The sequence below is a fragment of the Poecilia mexicana genome, unplaced genomic scaffold (assembly GCF_051168715.1).
Source record: "Poecilia mexicana isolate PSO_F unplaced genomic scaffold, ASM5116871v1 scaffold_12, whole genome shotgun sequence".
Lineage (NCBI taxonomy): Eukaryota > Metazoa > Chordata > Actinopteri > Cyprinodontiformes > Poeciliidae > Poecilia > Poecilia mexicana.
The window spans coordinates 705,376-720,412 of NW_028263381.1; the positions used below are offsets into that span (position 1 = coordinate 705,376).

At 39.9% G+C, this 15,037-nt stretch overlaps 1 protein-coding gene across 1 annotated transcript in view; it reads right to left on the minus strand.

Moving 5' to 3' along the window:
- Positions 1-9,939, minus strand: part of ythdc2 (YTH domain containing 2) — a 44,073-nt gene extending 34,134 nt beyond the window's left edge. Inside the window, exons 1-6 of the mRNA XM_015007228.2 lie at positions 9,844-9,939; positions 6,265-6,430; positions 4,616-4,706; positions 4,150-4,346; positions 3,605-3,807; positions 723-889 (exon numbers count right to left, since the gene is read on the minus strand). Of these exons, the coding sequence (XP_014862714.2) occupies positions 723-889; positions 3,605-3,807; positions 4,150-4,346; positions 4,616-4,706; positions 6,265-6,424 (818 nt within the window). The 5' untranslated portion in view covers positions 6,425-6,430; positions 9,844-9,939. The remainder of the gene's footprint in view (positions 1-722; positions 890-3,604; positions 3,808-4,149; positions 4,347-4,615; positions 4,707-6,264; positions 6,431-9,843) is intronic.
- Positions 9,940-15,037: the final 5,098 nt, after the last annotated feature.

The window sequence follows — 15,037 nt, forward strand, 5'->3', positions numbered from 1 at the left end:
GCTAAACATTTTAAGAACTCAACAGGGGTTTCCAAAAGCTGACAGATGGCCTTTTGAACATTCTTCTCTCTGTATTATATCTGCAAATTAGCCTGCTTCAGGAGACAATCTGTTATTTCTATGGGCTCCTTTCATTTTAACATTTCAGATTTTTATGTTACTTACTCATTGTAATAATATACAATGAGTAAGTATATAAATGAAAAAGGTTTGCAGTATGTGACTGGACCCTGGATAACTGTGGATCTTTCCATCCAGCTGTTTTATATAAATATATCAATTTCTTTATTGAACTTTTGAGTATATTTCAGAAAAAAAACTGAAGAAATACATTCCTTTACAATCTTCCCCTTACATACAGAAGCCACCAGTGAGAGAGACTCAAGGACAGTGTTATACAGAGGAAGAATAAAAAAAAACAAATAAAAAAATTAAGGTTGTAAACAAAACCAAATAAAAACAAAAATTAAATAAATATAAAATAATATTTTGTCTATGCTGTAACTTACTATCCAGTGACCACTGATCACTGATAGTAGGTTTTAATTCTACTCCAGATTATCTGGGAAGACCAGCTTCCCAGCATAATCAAGAAAAGCATCCAAAATCCCTTTAATAGATGTCTAATTTTTCCCAGTTTTCCTTCCAGGATTTTGCTGTAAACAGTTTTACAGCTCTATGTTTTTTCCAAATAGAATCTGACTAGCTTAGGTTAAATGTACCTGCTTTCCAGTCTGATGTGATAACCAACTGTCTGGCCAACACTCTCCCCTCTCTCTGCTGCGACTCTCTCAGCCACAGCAATGGCAGCCAGGCGCCTGGGCTGAGTACAGAAAATCCTGCAGGGTTTTCCATTCCTGCTACAATCATCTAACAAAAACTGGGGAATCTAAACAGAAACATTCCAGAAGTAATTAGTATTTTAGAGACAGTGGTAGTGTCATTTTCACATATTTCCAACCTACAGAATAGCTTTCAAATGTTATGCATATTAGTAAGGCTTATGGATTTTATTTCTACATTCCTTACTGTCTGTTTAATGAATACGCGATTAAAATTATGTTTAGTTTATGTATTTTTAACAGAAGTCCATCTACTTTCACCTGTGAGCATGCTGTCAGAATCTGTCATCAATTATCATTTTATAGCTTATTGAGTCTTAAAATACAGAACTATTTTTCTTCCACATATGAACAAATCAAACGTAAAAAAAACAGGAATGCATCATGCAACATTTACATTGCATGTTTTTTAAAAAGTCCAAATACCGTATTTTCTGCACTATAAGGCCCACCTAAAAACCTTCAATTTCCTCAAAAGCCGACAGCGCGCCTTATAATCCAGTGCGCCTTATGTATGGACCAATATTGAGCCACAACAGGTCTAGCAACTACGGTAAGCAGCCGCCGACTTCATTTTCGCCCGTAGAAGAAGAAGTGTGCGGTGCATGCTGGGATAATTTTTTTTTTTTTTTAAGTTTATTTGATAGGGACAGACACACATCGACATAGACAAACTGAATAAAACAGCAGTCCCATGTTTGCATCATTGTGCAATAGCAACAGCTAATTCGCAGCACTTGTCCCTAGATGGGCTTTTAAAAAGTAAATCTAAAAATTGAAGTGATAATCATTTAAAATAGCACAACATAATGTATGCAAACAGAAAAATGTAAAACATCAAAAATGGGTACAGTTCTGTATTGTCAGAACACTGGTTTGTAATCTATTAATAAAGTTTGACTGACCTATCTGCCTACCGACCGTCTAGAATCAGGTCGTCTGCAGGTCATTTAGCACCACATTCTCCATGAACATGCTGTGCGCGAACGGAGAAGGGTGACCATTGTCCGGGCACATTCCGGCCCAGTCGCAGAAGGCTCTCCTCGCCAACCGGAGTCAGACTGTTTTGTTGACATTCTCTTTAGTGCAGCTCCATCTAGTGGATGCATAACGTAACTCCCGCCTCTACTGTAGCGTCTATTCTATGCGCCTTATAATCCGGTGCGCCTTATGTATGGACCAATATTGAGCCACAACAGGTCTAGCAACTACGGTAAGCAGCCGCCGACTTCATTTTCGCCCGTAGAAGAAGAAGTGTGCGGTGCATGCTGGGATAATTTTTTTTTTTTTTTAAGTTTATTTGATAGGGACAGACACACATCGACATAGACAAACTGAATAAAACAGCAGTCCCATGTTTGCATCATTGTGCAATAGCAACAGCTAATTCGCAGCACTTGTCCCTAGATGGGCTTTTAAAAAGTAAATCTAAAAATTGAAGTGATAATCATTTAAAATAGCACAACATAATGTATGCAAACAGAAAAATGTAAAACATCAAAAATGGGTACAGTTCTGTATTGTCAGAACACTGGTTTGTAATCTATTAATAAAGTTTGACTGACCTATCTGCCTACCGACCGTCTAGAATCAGGTCGTCTGCAGGTCATTTAGCACCACATTCTCCATGAACATGCTGTGCGCGAACGGAGAAGGGTGACCATTGTCCGGGCACATTCCGGCCCAGTCGCAGAAGGCTCTCCTCGCCAACCGGAGTCAGACTGTTTTGTTGACATTCTCTTTAGTGCAGCTCCATCTAGTGGATGCATAACGTAACTCCCGCCTCTACTGTAGCGTCTATTCTATGCGCCTTATAATCCGGTGCGCCTTATGTATGGACCAATATTGAGCCACAACAGGTCTAGCAACTACGGTAAGCAGCCGCCGACTTCATTTTCGCCCGTAGAAGAAGAAGTGTGCGGTGCATGCTGGGATAATTTTTTTTTTTTTTTAAGTTTATTTGATAGGGACAGACACACATCGACATAGACAAACTGAATAAAACAGCAGTCCCATGTTTGCATCATTGTGCAATAGCAACAGCTAATTCGCAGCACTTGTCCCTAGATGGGCTTTTAAAAAGTAAATCTAAAAATTGAAGTGATAATCATTTAAAATAGCACAACATAATGTATGCAAACAGAAAAATGTAAAACATCAAAAATGGGTACAGTTCTGTATTGTCAGAACACTGGTTTGTAATCTATTAATAAAGTTTGACTGACCTATCTGCCTACCGACCGTCTAGAATCAGGTCGTCTGCAGGTCATTTAGCACCACATTCTCCATGAACATGCTGTGCGCGAACGGAGAAGGGTGACCATTGTCCGGGCACATTCCGGCCCAGTCGCAGAAGGCTCTCCTCGCCAACCGGAGTCAGACTGTTTTGTTGACATTCTCTTTAGTGCAGCTCCATCTAGTGGATGCATAACGTAACTCCCGCCTCTACTGTAGCGTCTATTCTATGCGCCTTATAATCCGGTGCGCCTTATAGTGCGGAAAATACAGTAGATAAAAATACAGATTCATTTAACTTGAAAACATCTATTGGTTTGCAAAGACTAGTTTTGAACAGTTTCTATACTAGAGAAAAACCTGATCATCTGTCATATGAGTGGAAACTTAAAACTGGTGCTCCAGGACAAAAAGCTTTCAATGAAAAGAAACAGATGAATGTCAAATATAGGAAGATTTTGAGGGGAGAAGATAAGCCAAATAGAAAACTTTACTGATCGTCTAAATCCACCTGCATCAACACTCACCTGTGTAGTTTTTCCAGAGCCAGTCTCTCCCAAAACAAGTACCACCCTGTTTTCTCTGATCAGTCGGACAATCTCCTCCTGGTGCTCATGCACAGGCAGGGAGCTTCGAAAAATGTCCAGTTCTGATGGTGCCCTCTTCCTAGGAACCATAGGAATGCCATTGTTTAGACGCCCACTTGCTCTGTTCCTGTCAAAGCCACTATCTAAAAGAAGAGCAAAACATGACACATCAGATACTATGTGACCAAACACATTATACATGAGTTGAGTTATACTGCCTGCCAAATAATCCAAATTTGTCTAAAGTTTTCCACTTATATGTTGGTGTTGAACAGAGGACAAGGTTAAAGTCCTCTGTCCAACTCCAAATCCAAGGTGCATTTTACTCTCCTCTCATCTCTGTACAGTGCCCTCCACAACATCAAATATAGACACACACACACACACACACACACACACACACACACACACACACACACACACACACACACACACACACACACACACACACACACACACACACACACACACACACAGATAATCACTAGTTTCTGTAGCCAGAGACATGCCACTTTTGATGTTGGGATGCATGTCTGCACGTTCCTTCTTGCTGGTGGGAAATCTCTGCAGTAGGCTGCGAATGAAATATAAGGAGCTGGGGCACAGATCGAGAGATGTACTGGGCCGAGGTTTGTCTGAAACATCTCTCTTCCTGACTGTCAGAAAACGACTGGAGCCTTTTCTGAAAAAGTCAAATAAAAACATTCATATTTATTACATTGTACGTACATACGCTCATATATATATATATATATATATATATATATATATATATATATATATATGCTGTTGGGGCAGAATTCACCAATATTTTATTTGATCAAATTTTTATGTGATTACTCAAGTATTCATCAGAATAATCTATAAAGTACTAAAGTGCTAAAATAATAGTTTTCAACAGCCCTAAAATTTCGCATCAGGAGCTCAAAGATGTTGAATAGTTGAACTCACCCTTTGCTTTTGGAAATGTAGCCCAGGGACTGGGCCAGTCGATGAACAAAGGCCCGCTCAGTGCTGGACAGTGAGGATGGGAATTCCATCTCTGTTCCACCAAAAGCAGAAAGGGTAAACGTTAGCATACTCCACATAAAACTTGACTCCTGAAGCTTACAAGAGTATGATGGTGAAATCAACCATCTTTTGTTCTACCAAAAACGTCTTTTTATATCAAGCCAAAAATGAAAAAGGAAAACAAATGTTAAAGGGGCAGTATTATGTGTCTTCCAGCCAAAGTGCCATTTTATAGCACAATCAAGTAATTATGATACTTCTCAGTGCAACGCTGGTAAAAATGTTGTTATAGGGTTAATAGAGAATGTTGTGATGTCTTCCTGAAGGCAGTGTCAGAAAGAGCAGGAGTTTTTAAAAAGACAGAAACCCAATTTCAAGGCATTCAATTATGAAGTCAAATTCCTTTTAAGTCAGATTTGATAAATGTTAATAGCATTTTTATGACAACTAAAGTAACACACTTACTTGAGTGTGACACCATGTGACTGAAAAACACATAATAGCGCCCCTTTAAATATGTTTTTTTGTACACCAGTAACATTCACAGAAAAGATGAGTTTATAGTTGATGTATTGAACTGGGAGCAAAGCCAAGGGTGCAGACCAAATACAACGTCCACGCTTCTGCACATTTGTGGCCTCGCAGCTGAATCTCTGAGGTTTTGTTCCTCTGCATCTTTCATTCAAACTTTATGATATTCAAGGTGTTCCAATAGCAGGTCCACCTCTGTTGGTATTTACACGACCATCTGTGAGGGCTCATTTTCAGAAAATACTGCAGCAAGGTAAGCATCACTCATAAAAGCCACAGCTCTTGCTCTGCAAGCTCAATGTGAACCACAAATATATTTCAATATGTATTCACATTTTTAGAAGTTGACGTAAAGTATGCTTTGAGACTGATACATGCACATGTCCTGTTGAAGAAGAAATGATGTGCAGGCAGCCACCTCACACACGTTTGCTCAATATGTGTTCTGTCACATGATCAGCTGTGTGTCTGCTCTGAAACTTGATCAAGTTAATGTATATGAACCACAACTGTCAATCAAAGATTGTTTTTTCATTCAGAGTATTCCTTGCAAATACTGCATTGACTTGGATAAATATCAACCAATCACAACCAGTAAAGTAAAATACTACACCAAGCGGCAGACAGTAGTAAACAATAGTTTGGATAATTCTAACTAAACAGAGTCGCAAAGTGTCAGTGTCAGACCCCTCCTCTCTAAAATAAGATAGGATGGGTCTGATTTAACTTCAGGCAGTGGAAAAGAGACGTGTGAGCTTTTCTAACATTACTTAAAGTTTTTCTAATATTGTGTAGCCTGAGTAATAACTCTCAATTACAGACAAAAAACATACTTGCAACATTCACAAAAAGAAGTAAGATTAGTGCAGGTTAATGATGGCGGAGTCCAGGATAACTTAAGGTGCTGTTTGAGTCATTGGTCCTAAAGTTGACTTAAGGTGCAACATCCTATTGAAAACTGACTTTAACTTGTACCTTAGAGTTTCTTATGAAAAACACATAAGTAAACAGAGCGCTGTTTGCGCAAAGAGATGAATGATGGAAGTTTTTGTTGGTACCTTTTTCATCACTGTAACGAAACCTCTCCAAAGAGAGGTTCACTGCTATCTTGACTTCTTCACCGATGTGAATTGTTTTTGAGTCACTGGAACTAGAGCCTGGAGGTGACATGTTCTGACGCCTGGACGGTTTTTGTGATGTCCCCATAGCATTAAACATGGTGCACTGCAACACAAAAAGACATCTTCTTCACTAGTGTCAAGTGCTCTAAACTAAAAACTCAACTGTTCACTTTTTTAACCTCGTGTAGTAGAAGGTTTTGTCAAAAAAAGGAAACTCAAATATAAAATTGCTTCAAGTATGAGAACAGCAGAAAGTTAGACTTTTAGGTGAAAGCAGACAGTGATGTGGGTTGTAGTCCTCATTGCGGTGGTCTTGGGTTTGATTCCTGGTCTCAGACCATTTACAACATGTCTTCTCCTTCTCTCTCTTCCCTATTTCATGACATGGATTGCTGTTTTGTTAATCCAAAACAGTATTTCATGTCCAAATACTGTTAAATAGGCTAAGAAAACTTAAAGAAAAATACAGATCTGCCTGCCTACAGATTATGTGAAAATGTTGCTTTTTATTGACTTTAAAGGAAGAACTTTCATAAAAATAATGCATTGTTCAATATATAATACCTGACTGTGTGTACAGCAATTGCATTATTCATGGAAAGAGAGCACAAGACAACATTCAGGGAGTGAGTACTTTTTTGCAGATTTTATGTGACAATTTTCCTGAGGCAAAGATGGTAAGACAAGAGTCAGGCTGTTTCTGAGAACTACTCAGTCTTAGACATTTAATAAACCTAAAAACTGGTCTGATTGCATAGGAAACCTTAGTAAGCACAAGAGCATTTAATTTTAATTAACAGATAAGTGAAAATGCTGATTTCTGAAAGCATTTTTTGTTATAGCACAAAAAGTATCATTAAAGTGGTTCCATATGGCTGCAAAGACAATAGATTCCCAATCCATTGTAGTGGCTTGTTCATGTTACCATAGATTGGTCCCTGATGGAAAGCAGGTGGAAAAGGGTGAGTTGGAAGAGGACTGAGATTCCATGTTTATTGCCTCTGGGAAACTATAGGATGATTTAAGAGAATTTCTATTCACTTTAAGTTTCAGCTCTTAGTATCACCTTTGAAAGGCAACAACCAGGATCAACTGGAAAGTTTTTCAATTTTAGTGCCTTAAATATTATAATATATTACATTATTCATTGTAACAGCAAAAGCTGGTATGCAAATTTTCATAATATTAAAGATTACTTAAATCATGTATTGCCCTGCGACAGACTGGTGACTTGTCCAGGGTGACCCTGCCTCTCACCCAAAACGTTTGCTTGAGATAGGCACTAGCACCTCCCAACCCCACTAGGTAGGTAGGTAGGTAGGTAGGTAGGTAGGTCGGTAGGTCGGTAGGTCGGTAGGTCGGTAGGTAGGTAGGTAGGTAGGTAGGTAGGTAGGTAGGATGGATGGATGGATGGATGGATGAACACTTTACTAATCTGAAACATGAGATCATGTTTACTGATGGTGACTTTAATATCAACTTAATAAATCCAAACAAACATAAGGATACACCATGTACAGCATTGGCTTATTTCCTAAAATCACACGACCCACTAGAATAACAGTTCACTGTGCCACATTGCTTGAAAATATTTTTCTCAAATGATTTGGAAAGCAAATCATCTGAGCGATCACCTCCCAATATTCACATTATATAACTGTTAAAGCAGAAAAACAAATAAGAAAAAACATTTCATTTAAGAGTTAAGACTGATCAATGTATAGACATTTGACTGGCAATTAACATACAAAGAAAATGATGTGAATAATGAATAATTATGAGTTTTTGAGATTATTTATGATTCCTTATGATAAAAACTGTCCTGTAAAACTGCACTGCAAAAAACAAGGGCAAAAAATAATCCATGGATGTTAAGGGGTAAATGCTTGTAATAAAAGACACTGTATAAAAATTGTATACAACACAGGACAATTGAAGCCAAAGGTAAATATGAAAGGTATAAAAATAAGTTCACTTTTATTATACATGAAGGAAAATATAAATTATTAGAGAACAATAAACATGATATAAAGTGTGTGTGGAAAACCTTAAGTACTGTAATTAGTAATAACTCTAAGAAACTCCCTATAATGACTATTTATAGGAAATAATGTGGTAATAAATAATATGCAGACACCATTTCTCTGTTCTTTCTTGTTGGTCCAAAACTAGCAAACAAAATACAAGATCCTGTGACATTAAATGATATTGTAATTGAAAGAAATGACAGTTCTATATTTGTTAAGCCAGTTCATGAAAGTGAAGCTATAAATATTGCTAATGCTGAAAAAAATAAAACAACCTCTGTCATAATGACATTGATATGCTACTGGTAAAAAAAGTAATTGAGAGGATTTCTAAACTTCTTACTCATATTTATAATTTATCTTTATTAACTGGTCAGTTTCCCAGTAGTATGAAAATTGATAAAGTTATTCCACTGTACAAATCTGGAGATTAACACCACTTCACAAATGACCATACTGTTTCTCTTCTTCCACATTTTTCCAAAATCCTGGAATAGCTATTCAATAGCAGACTAGACAATTTTATTGAAAAACATCAATTACTTGTGAATACCCAACATGACTTCCAAAGTAAAAGATCAGTATCACATGCACTAATTGAATAAATTGAGGATATTACTAACTCTACAGATAAAAAGAGATTTGCTGGAGGCATGTTCATTATTCTCAAAAAAGCATTTGATACCATTAATCACATTTTAGTCAGTACATTGGAACAATATGGGATCAGGGGGACTGCACTAAATTGGGTGAAAAGTTACTTAAAGAACCGCTAACAATTTGTGAAGATAGAACAACTTAAGTCTGAATGTATGAACATTGTATGTGGTGTTCCTCACCACCTAATAATTAGGTCCCAAATTATTAATCTTATACATTAATGGCACATGTAAGGTAAAATCAATCCTAAGACTTATTTTATTTGCTGATGATACAAATATTATAATCTACAACTTTTACATTCTATTACATCAGAATCCATTAAAATTAAAAGTTGGTTCATGAAATCTACTAACAATAAACAAAAGTGCCCAGACTGCATAAAATTTAGAGGGTGTTAACATAGAAATAGTGCATCAAACTAAATTTATAGAGGTTATAATAGATGATAGAATTTTCTGGAAACTTCATATTAAATATGTCTGTATTTAATGTCTTCTGTTTTCAATAAGTGTGTTTAAACCTTCCAGCCACGTTAAAGTGGCTGGAAGGTTTAAACTTTAACGCCAACTTTCATTTACTGTTTTTCTTCTCGGAAGAAAGACAGAATTCTATAATAGAGCCTAGCTAGAATGGCTGATGCGTTTCATTTCATTGGTACCGAAACCTAAAACCAAACAAGCTAGCGTCAGGTGTGAGAGATACGTGATTTAAAAATTAGCTAACTTGTACGGTTAACCCAGGCATGAAGCCGTTTAAAAGCGATTTTAAATTTTCCTAATTGAGAGACCGGCCTCCAATTTGCACTACGGTGTTTGGGAGGACGTACCTTGGAGTAAAACGTCAGTGAACCTCTTAACTTCTGCCGGTTTGTTGCCACTACTTCACAACAGGTTAGCTAATTTCCGGGCAGTGAAAGATAAGCAACTACGCATCCGCTCTGTCCCCTTCACAATAAAAGACTCATGGTTAAGGACAGCGCCATCATTCACCGCTGCCCTAATACATGAATCAGTGCATGAAGACAAATAAAACATAACTTGCTCCTATATTGTTTCCGACATCGGTTAAACTGGGATGCTGGCCTTGCCACTAAGTTCATGTGCCTTTCCCAAAGAACAGCTTGGCCGTTTGTCTGCCTTTCCTCTACTCTTTCCTTCTTGGGAAAGAGTAGAGGAAGAAGTTGGTTTTCGATTGCATCTTCCGATTCGGGAAATGGCTACAGGGCGATTCCACCTAATTTTGCACTACTTTCAACAGCTTTCATCTACGCTAATTTAAAAAAAAAAACTCTTCTGGACTAGATTATTCTCAATTAGTAGGAGAATATTTAAAACTAAGTTTGGGATTTATGAAACTTCAATAATGGACTATTTCAACACTCTATACATTTCGACCACACTACTACGGAGCCCCCCAGGGGACATGGGGAATTTTTTTTCTTTTGCGTTCCCTCGCAATACTTTTGCGTTCCCTCGCAAAACTTTTGCGTTCCCTCGCAATAATCTACTGATCAGTTCATGCGGCATAATTGATACTATAAGCCTTTTTTACGGTGGAAGCCGTACTTTCTGCTTTAATACAAGCTTATCAGGTTTTTCCACGGACTATTGAGTTATTATCGGGGGGTAATAAGTCATCTGATTGTGTCTCTATTGTGTTCGTGTCTGAATGGTTTAAGGGGCTGCTTTCAGTGCCGTTCCATCTGAGCCTTAACAGACATAAACATGCAGTAAATAAATCGATTTTCAATCAGTTTTTTGCACCAAAGCGTTAATAATAATAAACACGTTTTATTATTATAAAACACAGCAAACTAATGGTGGTAGACGACCGCACTGGATTAACTCGGGGAATCTCATCTGTCCGTGTATCAATCAACTCCTAACCTCTTCTTTGTTCTGTCACAATTATTGATTTTTTAAATTTTTATTATGCTCCAAACTTTGCGAGGACTGACCCCCCATCTCACCCGCTGCCTCATACACACCGAGCCAGCAGCGTCACCTTCCCATTCATACTTCATGACAGTCACTCCCACATCGACACGCCCACCACCAGGTGTCAAAGCCGCTGCTCCTGTCATATCAATAATTACTTATTTCATTCATATTGCTCTTATAGAGCCTCAGTGAAAACGTGTTTATTATTATTAACGCTTTGGTGCAAAAAACTGATTGAAAATCGATTTATTTACTGCATGTTTATGTCTGTTCAGGCTCAGATGGAACGGCACAGAAAGCAGCCCTTTAAACCATTCAGACACGAACACAATAGAGACACAATCAGATGACTTATTACCCCGCGATAATAACTCAATAGTCCATGGAAAAACCTTATAAGCTTGTATTAAAGCAGAAAGTACGGCTTCCACCGTAAAAAAGGCTTATAGTATCAATTATGCCGCATGAACTGATCAGTAGATTATTGCGAGGGAACGCAAAAGGTTTTGCGAGGGAACGCAAAAGAAAAAAAATTCCCCATGTCCCCTGGGGGGCTCCGTACACTACAACTGCTCCACAGGGGTGAAAGTAGTTTTAAATTCTTGGGGGTGCTATGACAAAAAAAAAAAAAAAAAAAAAAAAAAAAAATATATATATATATATATATATATATATATATATATATATATATATATATATATATATATATATATATTTTATATATTTTATATATATATATAAAAATTTTTATATATATATATAAAAATTCCCCTCTCACCCTCCGTGGGTGGTCTCTTTCATCCTCTGAGCTCGGGTCCTCTACCAGAGGCCTGGGAGCTTGAGGGTTCTGCGCAGTATCTTGGCTGTGCCTAGAACTGCACATTTCTGGACTGAGATGTCTGATGTTGTTCCTGGGATCTGTTTGAGCCACTGCTCCAGTTTGGGGGTGACTGCCCCGAGGGCCCCGATGACCACAGGCACCACTGTGGTCTTCACCTTCCAGGCCTTCTCCAGTTCCTCTCTTAGGCCCTGGTATTTCTCCAGTTTCTCATGCTCCTTTTTCCTGATGTTGTGGTCACTTGGTATTGCTACATCCACCACAACGGCTTTCCTCTGTTCTTTGTCCACCACCACAATGTCCGGTTGGTTCGCCATTACCATCTTGTCTGTCTGGATCTGGAAGTCCCACAAGATCTTAGCTCGGTCATTCTCCACCACCTTTGGGGTGTTCCCCACTTTGATCTCAGGGCTTCCAGTCCATATTCGGCACAGATGTTCCTGTACACTATGCCCGCCACTTGGTTATGTCGTTCCATGTACGCTTTCCCTGCCAGCATCTTGCACCCTGCTGTTATGTGCTGGACTGTCTCAGAGGCCTCCTTGCACAACCTACACCTTGGGTCTTGTCTGGTGTGGTAGATCTGAGCCTCTATTGCTCTGGTGTTTAGGGCCTGTTCCTGGGCGGCCAGGATGAGGGCCTCCGTGCTGTCCTTGAGTCCAGCTTTCTCCAGCCATTGGTAGGATTTCCTGATATCAGCCACTTCAGTAATTTGTCGGTGGTACATCCCATGTAGGGGCTTGTCCTCCCATGATGGTTCCTCCAGCACCTTGTCCTCTGTTCCCCATTGCCTGAGACATTCGTTGAGCACATCGTCCGTTGAGGCTTTGTCCTTGATGTATTTATGGATCTTGGATGTTTCATCCTGGACAGTGGCTCTCACACTCACTAGTCCTCTGCCTCCTTCCTTACGGCTCGTGTACAGTCTCAGGGTGCTGGATTTGGGGTGGAACCCTCCATGCATGGTTAGTAGCTTCCGAGTCTTAACATCCGTGGCCTTCATCTCTTCCATTGGCCAGCTAATTATTCCGGCAGGGTATCTGATTACTGGCAAGGCATAGCTGTTTATTGCACGGATCTTGTTCTTGCCATTGAGCTGGCTTCTCAGGACTTGCCTTATTCGTTGGAGGTATTTGGCTGTGGCTCCTTTCCTTGTGACCTCATCGAGGTTGCCATTTGCTTGCTGTATTCCCAGGTACTTGTAGCTGTGCTCTATGTCTGCTATCGTTCCCTCTGGGAGTGAGACCCCTTCTGTGTGGACGACCTTCCCTCTCTTTGTAACCATCCGGCCACACTTCTCTAGTCCGAATGACATCCCAATGTCAGTGCTGTAGATCCTGGTGGTGTGGATCAGTGAGTCAATGTCTCGCTCGCTCTTGGCGTACAGCTTAATGTCATCCATGTAGAGGAGGTGACTGATTGTGGCCCCATTCTTAAGTCGGTATCCGTAGCCAGTCTTGTTGATGATTTGGCTGAGGGGGTTCAGGCCTATGCAGAACAGTAGTGGGGACAGAGCATCTCCTTGGTATATGCCACATTTGATGGACACTTGTGCAAGCGGTTTGCAGTTGGCTTCAAGGGTGGTTTTCCACAGCCCCATCGAGTTTGCAATGAAGGCTCTTAGAGTCCTATTGATGTTGTACATCTCTAAGCATTCAATGATCCAGGTGTGTGGCATTGAGTCATAGGCTTTCTTGTAATCAATCCAAGCGGTGCACAGGTTGGTGCGTCGGGTTTTGCAGTCTCGGGCGACTGTGTGGTCTACAAGGAGTTGCTCCTCTACTATTTATGCCGATGCCCTTCTGTGCCGTGCTCATGTATTTATCCATGTGTCCGCTTATCTTAGCCGCTATGATGCCTGACATGAGCTTCCATGTTGTAGAGAGACAGGTTATCGGCCGATAGTTGGATGGGACTGAACCCTTTGAGGGGTCCTTCTGATGGTCCTTCAGGGGTCCCCCATTCAGGGTGAGTCCCATTTTGTAGCAGCTGGTTCAGTTGAGCTGCCAGTCGCCAGTTTTCTTATATATATATATATATATATATTTTTTTTTTTTTTTTTTTGTCATAGCACCCCCAAGAATTTAAAACTACTTTCACCCCTGTGGAGCAGTTGTAGTGTGATCGAAATGCATAAACCAAGTGGCGGGCATAGTGTACAGGAACATCTGTGCAGAATATGGACTGGAAGCCCCGAGATCAAAGTGGGGAACACCCCCAAAGGTGGTGGAGAATGACTGAGCTAAGATCCTGTGGGACTTCCAGATCCAGACAGACAAGATGGTAATGGCGAACCAACCGGACATTGTGGTGGTGGATAATGAACAGAGGAAAGCCGTTGTGGTGGATGTAGCAATAGCAAGTAACTACAACATCAGGAAAAAGGAGCACGAGAAACTGGAGAAATACCAGGGCCTCAGAGAGGAACTGGAGAAGGCCTGGAAGGTGAAGACCACAGTGGTGCCTGTGGTCATCGGGGCCCTCGGGGCAGTCACCCCCAAACTGGAGCAGTGGCTAAAACAGATCCCAGGAACAACATCAGACATCTCAGTCCAGAAATGTGCAGTTCAAAGCACAGCCAAGATACTGGAGGAGAACCCTCAAGCTCCCAGGCCTCTGGTAGAGGACCTGAGCTCAGAGGATGAAAGAGAGACCACCTGCGGAGGGTGAGAAGGGAATTTTTTATTTTTATATATATATATATATATGTTCCAGTAGCCCACTGGCTGTAATGTTGACACCATGAGATGCTATGAGACCTAAATTCTGAACATCATGGGATGGAGTGCATCCCAGCTTTCCATGTCTGGCATGTAGCCATTTATTTTAGCTTTTAAACTGGTTATATTGATCCTGTGTCCAGACAGAGGGATAATCAGTAGCGGTGGTTGATTAGTTAATTTTAAACTCCTGCTCTGCTAGTTATTTTTGATAATGGAACCGAAACGCACAGAATTGCACAACACCTTGTTGAATAATCACTGAGATTATTATTGTTGTTGGGTCATTAATTTGAACACGTTTTGTTGTTGTTGTTGTTGTGCTTCAATAAAGTTACGAACGTTTTAAGCGGGTCAGAGGAGGACGTGCTGGTCTCAGCGTCCTGGCGGTGTTCAGTTTGTCACCTAATGCCGAGATCGATTCAAAGCCTTCCGCGATCAACATATTGCACCGCTGCTCTAGCAAAGCACAAACAGTTCAGAAACAATATGAACTGGGAAAAAAGTTATTTATTAACTGAT